At 29.8% G+C, this 18268-nt stretch overlaps 1 protein-coding gene and 1 long non-coding RNA gene across 2 annotated transcripts; one reads left to right on the top strand and one right to left on the bottom strand.

Moving 5' to 3' along the window:
* Positions 1-649: 649 nt before the first annotated feature.
* Positions 650-2636, bottom strand: LOC112941996 (uncharacterized). Its single transcript, XR_003247762.2, has 3 exons — positions 2500-2636; positions 1776-1846; positions 650-1133 (listed from the first exon to the last, which is right to left on the bottom strand). It is a non-coding gene; the product is annotated as an uncharacterized lncRNA (long non-coding RNA).
* An 8384-nt stretch (positions 2637-11020) lies between these two features.
* On the top strand, positions 11021-17473 carry LOX1.1 (lipoxygenase). The gene is made up of 9 exons (NM_001247927.2): positions 11021-11270; positions 13590-13879; positions 14525-14765; positions 14864-15205; positions 15286-15371; positions 15491-15598; positions 15675-15979; positions 16187-16450; positions 16521-17473. Exons 1-9 carry the CDS (start codon positions 11078-11080, stop codon positions 17272-17274), a joined length of 2583 nt encoding a protein of 860 aa, NP_001234856.1. The 5' UTR covers positions 11021-11077; the 3' UTR covers positions 17275-17473.
* Positions 17474-18268: the final 795 nt, after the last annotated feature.

The following is an 18268-nucleotide window of genomic DNA, read 5'->3' as shown; positions in this document are numbered from 1 at the left end:
TGATTATTCAGTTTTATCTCAAAAGAAGGATGAAGAACTTCTTGATGATAAAACTTCATATCTTAGTGCAATCAAGACACTAGTGCATCTTGCTAACAATACTCGATTAGATATTTGTTTTGCAATAAATTTACTGCCAAGATTTAGTTCCTCCCCAACAAAAAGACATCGAAATGAGGTTAAACACATACTTGAATATCCTCAAAGGATCATAGTTATAGGTTTATTCTATTTTGAGGAATCTAACACAGAATTGATTGGTTACGCAGATGAAGAATTTTTTATCGGATTTGTATAAAGTTTGATTTCAAGCACATTATTTATTTGTATGTGAAGGCACAATAATATCTTGGTGATCAATGAAGCAAATGTTGGTTATCACTTCTTCAAACATGCTGAAATAAAAGTTCTTCATGAAGCAAGTTGAGAGTGTGTATGGTTAAGATCAATGACACACCATATTTAGAAAGTTTGTGGTTTATCGTTAAAAAAAATATACCACAATGTACGAAGATAATCAACTGAAAGTGCCCACAAGATGGTTGTTGCTATAAAAAAATTGAATGAGCAATTTACTTGCAACAACAAGGTCATGACGAATAGAATGATATTCAGTAATGTATTTGGCTAAGCTCAAAGTCTCGTCATATTCATCAAATCAGAAAATAATATATCAGGATGAGTTCAACAATGCAACATGTGACGCCCAAAACGAGTCGTGAATGGCACCCACACTTAACCTCCTAAGTGGGTGAACCAACCAATTTAACCTAACTTACAAAATACAAGCATACTACGGAAACTCAAACGTTACTAAATTTCATTTTCCAAAACCTGAAAGTCATCACATCAAGGACACTCAAATGTTACTAAATTTCATTTCCCAAAACCTGAAAGTCATCACATCAAGGACATCTAATCTCCAATAATAAGTCTAAGAATATAAAATACACCAAAATAAAAGAATAAAATGGTATGTGTCCAAAAGTATAGAACATCATGTCATGACCGAAAGAATCCAACATGAGCTTGAAGGAATAGCTAACCCTGGAACCTGATATGCGAGAGACTGGCTGGAGCTGAGGGAAATCTGAAGTCATTGGTACACTCGCTGCATTTTATTGGTACACTCCCTGCATTTCATAAAAGGAAAACAAAGAAAAACACAAGTAGGACTCAGTACGGGGCAACATATTCTGAGTAGGTATCATCGGCCAACCAAAAATAGAAAATAATATACAATGAATAATAGTATGAACTCAACTATAGCACTTAACAAGTGATAAGCAACAAACAACATGAACAAGTGTCAACAACATTAAAGTAAGCACGTAATAAGTCAACAATATCAAGATCACACATGAGGACTCATGCCTCCAAATCAAACCATTTCGGGAGTTGAGTTCTTTGAGATTGAGTACCTTCCATTAAGTCAACATGTTTTATCTTTAATATTATCGTGTCGGAACATGAAATTTCGATCCAAGAATACCGTGTCAGAACGTGACACTCCGATCCAATAATATCATTATTTTATCATATGATATCACCACCACTTTTTCATTCGTTAATAATATTTCATCGAGCCTTCTTTATTCAAGCCATCACTTCGATAAAGAGGGTTCAAGATTATAAACTCCACGGTCTTAGGATTTCAGACCAATTACAAGCCACATAACCACACAATCAAGTACATAGAAAACTTCACAATATCATTCAATGCATATCAATCACTATTGAGAGTTTACTATCAAATAGCATAAACAATAACCTACCTCCAACGAAGTCAAGCAAGCTAGTTCCTCAATGTCATTCCTTTCTTCAGTGCCTCAGAATGTTTATTTCGCTGCGAAAAGTGATACCACAAAAGCAAACTGTTATCCACGAATTTGAAATCATGATCAAAACCTCTAACTCTCTCCTAATTCTCAAAATAAAATTTTATTTTTTTTCTTTGCTTTTTTTCTCTGTATTTCGATCTGCATATCTATGCGTGGTCATAATGTTTGGCCTATGTTTTCCAAGCAATCATGACGTGGTGCAGAGAAGATTTTAGCTCATCTTTTTCTTTTATAATAATTAACATTAAAATAATCATAATTCTCATATTAAAATTAATGTAAATCCCCTCCCCCAACCAAAATATTCATCACAGGAGTGAACAGAAAAGCTCTGTCATTCCTTCCCTAAATGCTTTAGATATTATATCATCATGAAAAGAGATATTGTTTCGACATTTATAGCAGCTTACAAGCAAGGTCCAACTAATTCATCAATTCGACAAAAATTCAATGACAAATTCCTCACTGATCACTTACCCAAGAAATTCAAATAACCAAATCCTTAAAAGAGAAAATGCTTACAACCCATATAGGTTTAACTTGCACGACATCGATATAAATTCTTATGGGGATTTAATGAAACTACCAATCACGAAACTTAGAAAAAATTAAAGCTACCAACATGAAGATCAGTAAGGGATAAAGATGAAACAATTACGTAGGTATTCTTTGCTTGAGTTGATTTTTTTGAAAGATGAAAGCTCACTCTTGTGCACAACAGTCTATTTCATGGCCGCTTTCACTTCGTCCTCTTCTACAGATTATTTTTACCCTAATTATTATATGACTCGTTATAAAAATAGGGAAAGTGATCCACTATCAATTTTAATATTATTTTTTTTAATCACCAACTAACTCAAATATTAAACTATCTCATTAATTCTAGGGAAAATGCACAAGTATCCCCTCAACCTATGCCCGAAATCCTAGAGACACATTTATACTATAATAAGGTCCTATTAGCCCTGAACTTATTTTATAAGTAATTTTCTACCCCTTTTTAGCCTACGTGGCGCTAGTTTGAAAAAAAAGTCAACCATCGTTGGACCCACAAGATAGTGCCACGTAGGCTAAAAAGGGGTGAAAATTATTAATAAAATAAGTTCAGGGGGTAATAGGACCTTAGTATAGTATAAGTGTGTCTCTGAAATTTCGGGCATAGGTTGAGGGGATACTTGGACATTATCCCTTAATTCTATAATTATAGATACAAATAGTCCAAAATGCACATTTAGAATCTATCGAAAGAGTTTTTTATGAAATAAAAAAAAACCTTTAGCACTCAAACGAAAAATGGGTCGTTACACAACATCTTCATTAATGCAATTTGATCACAATTAAGACACCGTTATTATCAATATTTGAGAAGTCAGTGTACAAGATTGAAAAAAATCATCACAAGAAATTAAGTGATGTTTTAATATGGGGGTGTATACTACGCGTTGCACTCTTTTTTTCTTGATCGAGGTTTTGTTCCACTGGATATTTCTGGCAAGGTTTTTAATGAGGCAACAATTAATGCGTATAAAAATATATGTGTACTCTTTTTTCTTCATTAGAATTTTTTCCCACTGAATCTTTTCTAGTAAGGTTTTAACGAGGCACATAATCTATGGACATCCAAGGGGGAGTATTATAAATCTATTGAATAGTGGATTGTCCATTTGCTTTCTTCGTGAACTTATCCCATCATGTATCTACATTCCAAGGTGACATGAACCTTTGTAGATAACCATTTATTTATTGATTGGGCATTTATCATAGTAATCTTTGGGAGTGATATCTTAACACGATAAAAAGGGATATCACTCACCATTTGAAATATGCACTTGAATAAGAAGAAAAGTCATCTTTTTCTATCTACTTATCTTGCCTTCATCTCTTTATAATTATATTCTTATGAGCTGCTTTTATAACAATTTTAAATTTTCAAAATATTGTTAATGTGAATAATTATAAAACAAATTCTTAACAACTAAGTAATTTCTTGAAGAAAGTATTAAGTCAATAACAAACTAGTAAAAGTAATTAAAAGGAGTTAATTTTTTAGAAAAAAGAGGTCTATAATATTGTTGATGGTTCTTTCATTGTTACTCACAAGTAAAGGTACTTAATGATGGCAATATATCATTTTTATGTCTTAAATTTAGTGTTCAAAATTTATATTGGATCTATAATATAAATTTGATTATTTTAAATTTATGCATTTTAGGGTCTCATTTGGGTGAAAATGCATACCAAAATCTCATAATCGAAATCTCTAATTAAGAAAGAAATAATCTTATTCGATTATCCATTACATCACATCCATCGATGGTGATGATGTACGTATTCATCTGTTAATCGTAAGGTGATTTTCTACTTTTTAAATAATAAAGGATCATATTTGTCATTATACTATAAAAAATAAATTAATATTTATCATTTGGGCGCTGTGTCGTGGGTCAGTTTCGGGTACGAAACAAAGACAGATCGGAAGAATGATTCATTTGGATCGACGAGCTTTTTCAGCCCAAAAACTAAGAATACATGAAATGACTGTCTATTCTTTAGTAAAGGCATGACTTAAGCCCACTCGGGACGGGAGGTTTTTCAACTACTATTACAGCTCGTACAATCTTGAGAAATCGAGACTAGTCTAATAAGTTACTAGCCTAGTGCTACTCATGGACTTAAACAAGCGTCCCGAAATGAGTTTGTCAAATTTGCTTTTGTGGATGTTGATTTTCTTCAATCCCAGGCAGTCCATTTTTGAGCCTTTGATGGATCTTGGACCAACGTATGGAGCGAAGAAGCTCGTTCTTGCTTTTTGCATGCCAGCCCGGTCGACGAGAACCGTCATATAACTGATTGTCCTGTCAAGTCTAATCAGCTGACCTTACCCCGCAAGGCCTGATATCGTACCCCTTTTATTTTGTTTTTTTGGCAATAAATATACTCCTATAATTATATTTAAAGCCACAATATACACCAAACTTATTGAAACTAGTTATATTTATTATTCTCACGTGAGATTAAGTTAAAGTTTTGTTTGAATGTCATTTGAAAATTTTAAGTTATATGCTTTACTTGTGAATATAGAAAATTTATAAGTTGTGAAAACTATCAAATTATTTCAATTTTTATACGATCTTACAAAATAAACAAAAGATTAAAATAAAATTATCGTGCATTGTCATAAAGTTATTCTAAAATTTTGTAACATTAATTGATCGAACTTTAATTCATTAAAAAGATAACGAAGAAGAGCCTAAAATACCTTTGAAGTATTGAAAACGGTACAAAATTATCTTTCATCCATCTATTGGCTCCAAAATACTCTTTTCATCCACCTATTGACTCCAAAATGCCCTTGTCATCCACCTTTGGGTTCAAAATTAACCACTTCTTTAATTTTTTTTAAAAATTAAACTCTTTAAATATTTTTTAAAAATAATTGGCGTTCAACTATTGGAAGGGTTTAATTAGTAATGGGTGGATAGTAAATTGATTTACAAATTATACTAATAAGTTAAATTATAACAAAATAGTTGAGTGCTATGTATTTAAGAAAATATTTAAATAGTTCGAATATAAAACCGTTGGATAAATGGTCAATTTTGAACCAAAAGGTGAATAACAAGGGTATTTTGGACCCAATAGTTGGGTGGGAAGGGTATTTTGAAGCCAATAGATGGATGGAGGATAATTTTGTACCATTTCCAATACTTTGAGGATATTTTAAGCCCTTTTCCAAAAAGATAAAATTGAATTTGAATTGTAGTATATTACTCTTTAATGAAATAGAACATAAATTATAGTGTACCACTCTTTTATAAAAATGAACATGATTAATATCATTAGTAACTGTATCAACATATTCATATTGTGCTTATGTTTCATCACTCCTTTGGTTTTTATTCTCGCAAAAGAAAAAATATGTTGATAAAAAACAATGATTTGTTTTGTAAAATATAAATTTGTGGGTTAATTTTATATTTGAAAAATGTGAAGTCATGATATAAAATTTTCAAATTAAACTATTTGGAGAAGTTGAGATTTCATCTCACGAAGTTGTAATCATGAGATGGAAAAATTACATGTTCAAATCCTAATTTCATCTTATGAAATCACATGTTCAAACCCTAATTTCATCTTATGATTTCAAATCAGTATATCCAAACTCCAAATGCCTAACTAAGAGCCTGTTTGGCTCAGCTTAAAAGCTGGTCAAACTGACTTAAAAGCTGGTTTTTGACTTATTTAACTGTTTGGCAATATTCAAAACAACTTATGTTAAGTTAAAAAAAACTTATTTTAAGCCAAAAGTTAAAAGCTGGGGTAGGGGTGTTTTTTTTTTTTAGCTTATAAGCTGTTTTAAGTTGACCATATTTTTATGTTTTTTCCCGTAATATTTTTATACAATATTCAAATTATCCATATAACCCTAACATCTCTTTCTTCTATTTTTCCCTTTTCACGTTTGGCATAACAACTTCAGCACTTTTATCCAAACGCATAACTGCTTATTTTAAAAATAAGTTTCAGCACTTTCAAAAGTACTTTTTTAAAGCTGCTTTTATTAAGCCCATCCAAACGGGTCCTAAGTTTAAAAAGAACGAAAGAGTTTCATATTTTCCCTTATATTAGTAGGAAAGTGTTATATTTTTTCGATTATATTTTTCTAATATATATTTATCTGTGTCATTTAATTTTGAATTTATAGTTTTTGTTAAATTGTTAAATTTTATATCACTATTTTTATTATCCTACGTGACACACACACACACACACATATATATATATATATATATATATCACAATCAAAACTTGCTTCCAATATAATTATTATACCCACACATCTAACCCATTAAATCCATTCCTAATACCATATTTGCCTTGTCACTAATCCATAGAAAAAACGTGGACATCAATAAAAATGTATTTTTGTAGTTGTCACATAGGATAATGAGAGTTTAAAAAAAATGAAATTTTATTGTTCAAAGACAAATAATAAATTCAAGTTGAATGATAAGAATAAGAGTCTGTTTGGCTCAGCTTAAAAGTTGGTTAAAGTGACTTAAAAGCTGGTTCTTGACTTATTTAGTTGTTTGGCAATACTCAAAATAACTTATTTTAAGTTAAAGAAAATTTATTTTAAGCCAAAAGTTAAAAGCTGGGTAGGGGTGCTTTTTTATAACTTATAAGCTATTTTAAATTGACCACATTTTTATCTTTTTGCCCTTAATATTTTTATATAATCTCCAAATTACCCATATAACCCTAACATCTCTTTCTTCCATTTTTCCCTTTTCACGTTTGCCATAGCAACTTCAACACTTTTATCTAAACACATAACTGCTTATTTTAAAATAAATTTCAGCACTTTCAAATGAATTTAAAGTATATAAAAAGTACGATGAGAGATAAATATAAACTTTTTTTTCCAATGTACATCCACAAATATGACTTTCCAAAAAAGAAACAAAACCTCTCTCCTTCAACTTTTTTGACTATATTAGTTTCTCTGTCATTTTTTTAAAATTATTATTATTATTATTATTATGATGATTATTAAATAATCATTTTATTTTTGTCATAACCTGACAAAAGATCGAAATTATTTAAAAAAACATGTTGGTAATGAGCATTAATTTTTCTATTCCTACAATTTGATCCACTATCTATGACCCCCTCAATAATGGCATTAATTTTTTTTTCTTAATAAAATATTTAGAAAAAAACTCATAAATTAAATTATTCAAAAGTTAATAAAATATGTATAAAATCAATAGCATCTTTGGCTTCTATTTCATCACAAATGAATTGTTATTTTTTTGAGTAGGTGATATCGCTAGAATATAAAATTTGGGGCTATTTATAGATAAGATTTAAGCTAGAATTTAATTTTAATCTTGATTTATCGAAGTTTGAAGTTACATTCGCATTTATATTAAAAGTATTTTAAAATTTAAATGATATGATATTAAAATTGTATTTTATGACGTTTAATTATATTAAATTTTCAGAAACTAACATGAAATTTATATAAAAATTTATAGCTTGTAAATAAATTTCATATATGCATTTATTTTGTGATGAGACTTATGATATTATTATTATTACTATTATTATTATTAATACAACTATCCATTATTACATTTAAAACAAATTAAATTACCCTCTCCGTCCTTGTTTAAATATTTTATTTCTTTTTAGTCTTTTCAAATTGAACTAAAGTCCCATTATTACATTTAAAACAAATTAAATTACCCTCTCCGTCCTCGTTTAAATATTTTATTTCTTTTTAGTCTTTTCAAATTGAACTAAAGTCGTATTTCAAGCTAATACCTCAACTTTTAATAAAGTAGTTCACTTAAATATTTTTTATTCAAATTTTTAAAGAAAAAAAATATTTTTATTTTTCTACTAAATAGTTAAGTTGACTAAATAAAAAATTTATAATTATTTTTAATTATGCATATCAACCTCAAGTAAAAAAATGTAGGTTAAAATTAAGGGTGAAAAAATCAAACTCAAACAACCGAACTCATTTAAGTTTGGACAGATTATTGAACAATATATTTATCATCTCAACTCATTAAAAATTGGACTGATAAATAGCCCAAATAAACTAATGAGAAATCTTGTTTCAAATAGTATCGATCTTAAAATTTAAAATCAAACTTAACTAAATCAAATCAAATCACACCAGATGTCAATTTTTAAATCAGTTTAGTTTAAATTATAGTTGAGTTTGATATTTTAAACCATACTCATGAACAACTTAACCATAATAAAGAGAAACAATGATTTTATTAACTACTAAGATCTTATAAGAAATCAAATAAAGTATTAAAAATTAGATAATTGATTTTGCTCCGAACCATTTTGATCCAAATAAATTTTAGTTAAAATGAATCTTAAGTGATAGTTAAAATGAATCTTTAAGTGATTTATCATCTTGATTCATTTTAATCTGTTCAAATATACTTTAATCCATTCAATTATCACCCCGATCAAAACTAAGAAAGTAATAATTGCATAAACAATTATCATGTGTATATTCTGAATTATAGATATGTAGCATGAAAATGACTTGTTTGGCGTGATTTTCAAGAAGCATAGGTCTATTGGAAGCAGTAGGTAAGGGGACAATGTATGGCTTCATTATTGACTTCATAATCTGTGCCATTTACAGCCTTACTCTAGTTTGGATTATTTTTAGCACCATACCATTCTTAAAAAATACAGAAAAAACTTAAATATGTCATTAAATTTTAAAATAATGATAATATATTTTTGAACTATTATAAATTATATGTAAATATTTTTTGTGATACTTATAAAATATTGGTATTTTTGTTGTTAAAAAACTATAATATATATATCTTTTATACTAACAGACATACACGTGTTATAATCTTATTCACCGATTCAACATTTAGATAAAACATATATGCTCTAATTTTTGAACGGCAGGGGCATCAAATATATGACGGAAGGTATATACATATCATTTACGATAATTCGAAGGTATATTTGTCTTTTCCACCTTAAATTTTAGAAAAGACTTTCCTTCTGTCCTTAATTATTTGTCCACATTTTCTCTTTTAGTTGTTCCTAATTATTTTGTCAATTTTGACAGATCAAGAAAGGACAAATTTTTTTTACCTATTATACCCTGAATTAATTATTTTGTAAAATGTAGAACTTCTTGAAAATATCAATTTTTTAAGTCATCAACTTCATAATTAATAAGAACAAATGATAAAATGACTATGTCAAATATTAATTTTTTAATACACGTATCAATTTAAAAGTATACAAGTAATTAAAAACTGAAAAAGTATTTGAGTTCAAAGCCCACCTACTATTCAAACCATACCTCTAAAAATCATTTTTCATATTTCAATTATCGTCAAAATCATACTCTCCAGTTTTCATTTACAGTACATTTTGAACTCAATCATTATGAAAAGATGGAGGAGGAATGAAAGGTCATAAAAGGGGCAAATTCATTCGTAGACACTTCTATCTCTAACCTTATAATATCAAGTTCCATAAGGAATGAAAGGTCATAAAAGGGGCAAATTCATTCGTATACACATCTATCTCTAACCTTATAATATCAAGTTCCATAAGTAATTATCTATAAGTAATATGCATGGACAAATCTTGAGGGTAGCTAGGAGGTATACAATATATCTATATATATATATATATATATATATATATAATCACTGATACATTAATTTGATGCGCGAGATATATTAATCGTAAAGTGAGATATACATAACATTTTATACATGATACACTAATCTGATGTACATTTTAAACATGATATACCAATCTGATGCGCAAAATACATTAATATGATGTGCGAGATATAATAATTTGATGTGCCGATACATTAATCTGATGCATGAAAATTAGAGATTTTGAGGATTTGTAAAACTGATGGGGAATAATGTAAATAATCTTAAGCACCATATTTTTATATTTCAAATCCTCGTACACCTTTGTTTGGATTGTTGTTACATGTGGTATGTATTGTTAGTTTAACTATAATATTTGATTTGATCATTACTTAAGTTTTATTGTATTGCAATTTAAATTCATCCTTAGGTAAAGGCGAGGAGTCTCATTTTCGTGTAATTACTGATTTATTGTGATTCTGTCGTTACCTTAATGTATTTTTCTTATTTTTGTCTTTACTTATTATTTAATAATCTTAGTTTATCTTTTATCTTGTCTAAAATAATCATACATTCACTTTACTCCTCTCTTTTTTTAAGGCTTGTTATCCAAATAATAGACCCGTGATATTATATAGTGATAAAGAACGATACAATTTATTTAAACATTATATTAAATAAAATAATATAACAGGATATATTATAAAACAATTCATAACACTTATTTTAAATAGAACGCGAGTAAAAATTTTAAATCCACCATAACCAATAACCAATACGATTAAAGTGACCACCAAAAAGAAAAGAAAATGTCTATTAATCAACTAGTAGTATAAAATTACAACAACAAAAAAAAAAAGTGGAGTTAAGAACGTGTAACATGTGGATTTGTCTATTGTTCTTTTATTGTTTATTATTATTAATCTTTATTTATATCTTGCTAGCTATAGTAACTTTTGTTTTTTTGGCTATAAATAGAAGACTCATTTCCATTGGAATTTCACAACAAAAACTCATCATATCTTTTTATACTTTTTAATATTTCTCTTATTCATCATCATGTTAGGTCAACTTGTGGGTGGATTAATTGGTGGCCATCATGACTCAAAGAAAGTTAAAGGAACTGTGGTGATGATGAAGAAAAATGCTCTAGATTTTACTGATCTTGCTGGCTCTTTGACTGATAAAATCTTTGAAGCCCTTGGCCAAAAGGTTTCTTTTCAATTAATTAGTTCTGTTCAAAGTGATCCTGGTAAGTTTATAACCTCTCATGCACTTTATATATTGCATTATTTTATCTGCTACACTGACAGAATCAAGATTATCACTAAAGATGTTCAACATTAATTTTATTTATGTTGTATAAATAACGTTAACTTTCGATCGAAGGAGGTTTAGATGAATGCATTTATGTTACTCGAAGGTTGAAGTTTAATTGGAAGGGAAATAAGGATAGATTTTTTAACCTTGTTTGTAAATATAAAGATTTTCCTACTTATTCAATACTAGTTGAGAGATATATATAACCGGGCTGTATTATAGAAAGACATAATATATAAATATGACATTTAATTTAGTTTTAACTCACAATTATGATTTTAATTTTGAGTGTGCACTTGTAAACTTTTAAATTTGTACTATAAAGTTGAATAATTAGACACACACGTCCTATATGACATCTTACATGACAATTTTGCATCTTACATATTGATATATAATTTAGATACGTATTCAAGATTTCGAGATGATGGGTGCACTATTACAAAGATTGATTTAAGATGTAAATTTGATCGGTTTGACTTTAGGTTCTTATTACTAAAAAAACGTTCAAATTTTAATATTATAGGTTTTATATATATATATACGTACATACTACATATGTCAATAGTGCTACCAATAACCACTTAGCGAGGTGCTATCTAATTTTAGAAAGAAAATTAAACAAGATAAATATTAACATTCAAATTTCTAACCTCACGAAGAGAAGTGCATCCAATCATCATCGCATTATATTGTACTCCGAGTATGGATCCACACATCTATATTTGAATTATTTTTTAAAAATATAACACAATGGTATATGATCTCGGAAGGAGAGCATGGGTTCACGTGAACCTGGTGACCCTCGTTGGATGCAAGTTTAAGTGGTTATTTGTACACATCCAAAGTTGAAAAATATAATTTTAAAAGAAGATGATGTTAAATGACACATTTTTTGTTTTAAGATTTGTAAAAAAAATATTTTAAGAATTTTATAGTGAATAATGAATTAAATGTAACACAGATGATACATCAAGAGGTAATTCACGTAAAAGTGATGCAAGAACGAAAACGTTTATTCATTTATGCTATGTTTATAATATTTTTAAGAAGTCATTACGATAATTTTATGGAGTTTTTTTTAAGAGAAAGACATCCCAACTACCAAAGTTATTCATTAACAACTTATTAGGTAGTCCTATTTGTAGGAAATATTGTGAAGTATTTCATATAATAACTTTGTGTTATTCACTATTATATTTTTATTTAATATCGTTAATTATTTAAAGTATTAATTTTATTTTTCTAATAAATATTATTTATTTTAAATTTCTATGCAACAAATAATTATGAAAATAGGTGAAAATTTTTGTCTATCAACTTAGGAGTCATTTGGTGTAGAATTCTAATGCTACCCAAAGTATTACTAATTTAGAGATTAGTTAATGAAAGAATTTTATATATTTAGATATAGTCGTATTTGAAATTTTCAATTTTTTAAAATTTTTATATTAGATAAAAATAATACTGCACTTTATTGATCTCATTATAAATATAATAGTATTTGAACGGGCAAATGATTGAAAAGGATAAGATCTATCATTGAATAATTGCACCCCACACGATATATAAATAAATTGTTTTATTAAGTTATCTAGAAGATTAGGCACAATTTTATCTTTTACTATTTTCTTAATTTCAATTTTATTTGTTTTATTCTAATTTTACGCATAATTTAAGAAAGATTTTTTTAAAAAAATCATATAATCTTAAATTAAAAATATATAACTTTCAATTTTTTTATCTTGTAAATTAAATATTCTATGTGAAAATTTAAAATTTTAAAAAATACCAATAATCATAAATATTCTTTTTTTAAATAAATAAATAAATAAATACAATAAACTAATTAAAACAGAGAGTGCCTATTATAAATTATAGATATATGTGAACAGCATATACGTATTGTTGATACTGAAAAATCCTGATATTTTTCAATATATTACTCATTTCACTCAAAATTATGTGATATAATTTAACCAACCATAAAGTTTAAGAAATATTTAAAAATTTCACAATGTTTTAAATATATTTTTTGAAAAGTACATTTTTATGGATTTTTTGTCAAATAAGTGAGATTCAATATGACTTTGAAATAATTATTTTTACTAGTAACTAAACATTTGGATATCATGTTTCATAGCAATCACTGAAGGACTCTGTGACAATAATATAGTTATCGTTATTTAGTGACAATAATAATATTAAAAATTAATGTGAACTAAATTTCTGACTTCGCCACCGTTCGCAGCAAATGGCTTACAAGGGAAACATAGTAATCCAGCCTATTTGGAGAACTTTCTCCTTACTCTAACACCATTAGCAGCTGGTGAAACAGCCTTTGGTGTCACATTTGATTGGAATGAGGAGTTTGGAGTTCCAGGTGCATTTGTCATAAAAAATATGCATATCAATGAGTTCTTTCTCAAGTCACTCACACTTGAAGATGTGCCTAATCATGGCAAGGTCCATTTTGTTTGCAATTCTTGGGTTTATCCTTCTTTTAGATACAAATCAGATAGAATTTTCTTTGCAAATCAGGTATGATTTACTTTTTCAAACTACTAACTGGTCGTTTCGTAGCTGGTTTGGAGGTGAGTTATGCAGCATAAATAATGTCATGTAATGAGTTATGCTGGTATTAATTAAACTAATATTGCATTCACACTTTGGTAGGTAGTTAGGGGGTAACATTACTAAAAATAAAAATAATTATTTCCTCATCGGGAATCAGTGAGGAATTTGTGCTATATAACAGGATTTTCCTATTCATTTTTCAACGAATCAACTGATCACTCGGGAAGCTTTCTAATTTTTTCCATATGAAACAATTACTATATATTTGTTTTGTCACCAATTTAATCAAAATATTTGTGGGAATAACTACCGAACATTTTTCTGTCGGAATATAGTGAATTTTTTTGTTAGTGCAAGCATAACTAAGCTACATATATAGTAATTAAAATAAGCATAACTAATACTACATATATATGTTATATATGAGAAAATTTATGTATTATATACATGAATATAATGACTAAGCTATGTATAACCAAATCCATACATAAATTTCCCTTATACAGTATACTACTAATACATGCATGACTCTAACCAGCTACGAAACGACCGCTGAGCATGTTAACTATGGCAATTGCTCAAACTGCAATGTTTTGATTGTTTATGCAGCCATATCTCCCAAGTGAAACACCAGAGCTTTTGCGAAAATACAGAGAAAATGAATTGGTAACATTAAGAGGAGATGGAACTGGAAAGCGCGAGGCGTGGGATAGGATTTATGACTATGATGTCTACAATGACTTAGGTAATCCTGATCAAGGTAAAGAAAATGTTAGAACTACCTTAGGAGGTTCTGCTGACTACCCGTATCCTCGGAGAGGAAGAACTGGTAGACCACCAACACGAACAGGTTAGTTAGACGTTCACATTTATCAGTCCATTCAACGCGTTTAGTTTCATTGAAAGCTAACTTTCTGATCAGTTACATTGTTGTTTTGCTTTGTATAGATCCTAAAAGTGAAAGCAGGATTCCACTTATTCTGAGCTTAGACATCTATGTACCGAGAGACGAGCGTTTTGGTCACTTGAAGATGTCAGACTTCCTAACATATGCATTGAAATCCATTGTTCAATTCATCCTCCCTGAATTACATGCCTTGTTTGATGGTACCCCTAACGAGTTCGATAGTTTTGAGGATGTACTTAGACTATATGAAGGAGGGATCAAACTTCCTCAAGGACCTTTATTTAAAGCTCTTACTGATGCTATTCCTCTAGAGATGATAAGAGAACTCCTTCGAACAGACGGTGAAGGAATATTGAGATTTCCAACTCCTCTAGTGATAAAAGGTACAATTTGTTACACCTAATCTAACTAATGATCACTCACTTTTATGTGTTTGTATGATTTAAAAGTATCGATTGTGCAGATAGTAAAACCGCGTGGAGGACTGATGAAGAATTTGCAAGAGAAATGCTAGCTGGAGTTAATCCTGTTATAATTAGTAGACTTGAAGTAAGTTAGTTTCTTCGCGACTAGGAAATAGGGGACTAAAACTTTGAATATGTCGCGACTAGTAAGTCTTTGTGTTAGATAAAGAGTATTGATGCTTTGTTTCTTGTTTAATTTGCAAGGAATTTCCTCCAAAAAGCAAGCTAGATCCTGAACTATATGGAAATCAAAACAGTACAATTACTGCAGAACACATAGAGGGTAAGCTGGATGGACTAACGATTGATGAGGTAATATATATATTTACTCGAAATTCCATACTAGTTTGTATGATTACGATAAGGATTTTAACATGTTGTTTGACAGGCGATCAACAGTAATAAACTTTTCATATTGAACCATCATGATGTTCTTATACCATATTTGAGGAGGATAAACACTACAACAACGAAAACATATGCCTCGAGAACTTTGCTATTCTTGCAAGATAATGGATCTTTGAAGCCACTAGCAATTGAATTGAGTTTGCCACATCCAGATGGAGATCAATTTGGTGTTACTAGTAAAGTGTATACTCCAAGTGATCAAGGTGTTGAGGGCTCTATCTGGCAATTGGCTAAAGCTTATGTTGCGGTGAATGACTCTGGTGTTCATCAACTGATTAGTCATTGGTAATTCCCTTTATGTCGAAAGACTTCTATAGTGATTCATGATACAAAATAATAACTAACTCGAAGGGGAACTTTGAAGTAACTGGTAAAGTTGTAATGAGTTCATAAGGCTGTGTACAATAGATCCTTGTGGTTCGGCCCTTCTTTAAACCCTGCATCAACACATGCCTTGTAGTATTAATCTAATACGTTTGATCATCTTTGCAGGTTGAATACACATGCTGTGATCGAGCCATTTGTGATTGCAACAAACAGGCAACTAAGTGTGCTTCACCCTATTCATAAGCTTCTATATCCTCATTTCCGGGACACAATGAATATTAATGCTTTGGCAAGACAGATCCTAATCAATGCTGGTGGAGTTCTTGAGAGTACAGTTTTCCCTTCCAAATTTGCCATGGAAATGTCAGCTGTCGTTTACAAAGACTGGGTCTTCCCTGATCAAGCCCTTCCAGCTGATCTTGTTAAGAGGTACAACGTCAAAACTAACGTTATATGAAAACATTAGGATGTTCACATTATATGACCAATTCAATTTCAGGGGAGTAGCAGTTGAGGACTCGAGTTCTCCTCATGGTGTTCGTTTACTGATAGATGACTATCCATACGCTGTTGATGGCTTAGAAATCTGGTCTGCAATCAAAAGTTGGGTGACAGATTACTGCAGTTTCTACTACGGATCGAATGAAGAGATTTTGAAAGACAATGAACTACAAGCGTGGTGGAAGGAAGTCCGAGAAGTGGGACATGGTGACAAGAAAAATGAACCATGGTGGGCTGAAATGGAAACACCACAAGAGCTAATCGATTCGTGTACAACCATCATCTGGATAGCTTCTGCACTTCATGCAGCAGTCAATTTCGGGCAGTATCCTTATGCAGGTTACCTCCCAAATCGTCCCACAGTAAGTCGAAAATTCATGCCTGAACCAGGTACTCCTGAATACGAAGAGCTAAAGAAAAACCCCGATAAGGCATTCTTGAAAACCATCACAGCGCAGTTACAAACATTGCTTGGTGTTTCCCTCATAGAGATATTGTCAAGGCATACCACAGATGAGATATACCTCGGACAACGAGAGTCTCCTGAATGGACAAAGGACAAAGAACCACTCGCTGCTTTCGAAAGATTTGGAAATAAGTTAACAGACATTGAAAAACAGATTATGCAGAGGAATGGTAACAACATATTGACAAACAGAACAGGCCCCGTTAACGCTCCGTATACGTTGCTGTTCCCAACAAGTGAAGGTGGACTTACAGGCAAAGGAATTCCAAACAGTGTGTCAATATAGAAGAGTTTTGAGTACACATGAAAATGAAGAAAGCTGGAGTTTGAATGAATCTTCAAATAAAATTGATCATTACTGTATGTTCATTTCTCCTAAGTTTACTGTATTTTCTTTTCAACCTTACTTGTTATGTAATTCTCAGTATGTTGTGAGAATAATAAAACTAATTCCAGCTGAAAAGTTTCAATATATTTTGCAATTAAGCAAGTTTCCAATGTTAAATTTGATAAGATTCAAAAATGGATTAATGAGAAGATATGGTAATTACAGGATAATTCTTCATTGGTAAAAAAGTCAAGATAGCACCTTTTGTAGGTGAAATTTAGGTGAATCATAAATTGGTTTCACTAGGTAAATGTTGACATTTTGACATATTGTGATGTCATGGATGACATCAATAAGAAGAATTCACTCCAATAAATAGGTAGCTCCTAATTCATTTGTAACACACCTCTCACTTGCCTTCTCATCTCCTAAGGCATTTGTTCTTCTTTCTTTCTTATAGTATTTCACTTGTACTCTTTTGGAGTGAAATAAATATTGATTGGTTGTGTCCGAGGAGTAGGCAAAAGAAAACAAAAGTTTACCGAACCTCGTTAATTTCTGATGTTTTTTTTGTTGTTGTCTCATTTACTATTTATAAGCTACCTTTAGATATAGTAGTTGTAATTCCATCACTCTCTATATATTTGGCTTCCACAACATCCGATACTCCTTAGTATCATAATTAGTTAAAGTCAATTATAAGTGTGACCAAGTTTTTAGGAAAAATATAAATGTTTTTAAGTTGTTTTTCAAAAGAAAGTAGTTTTTCTAGTATTTTTGGAACCTTGGTCAAGCACAAACTTTTGAGTATTGATAAAAGTGTGTTTCAAATTTATTAAACTCAAATAATGCTCTACAACTTGCTTGAGATTTCTCCCTGAGGAATTAAAGTAATTAATAAATCAATATTTAGAAATTAAAACAATCAATAAATAAATAGTTAAAAATAGTG

Source organism: Solanum lycopersicum, chromosome 8 (assembly GCF_036512215.1).
Source record: "Solanum lycopersicum chromosome 8, SLM_r2.1".
Classification (NCBI taxonomy): domain Eukaryota; kingdom Viridiplantae; phylum Streptophyta; class Magnoliopsida; order Solanales; family Solanaceae; genus Solanum; species Solanum lycopersicum.
The sequence above is the reverse complement of the archived record's forward strand: the minus strand, read 5'-3'. Positions and strand labels throughout refer to the sequence as shown.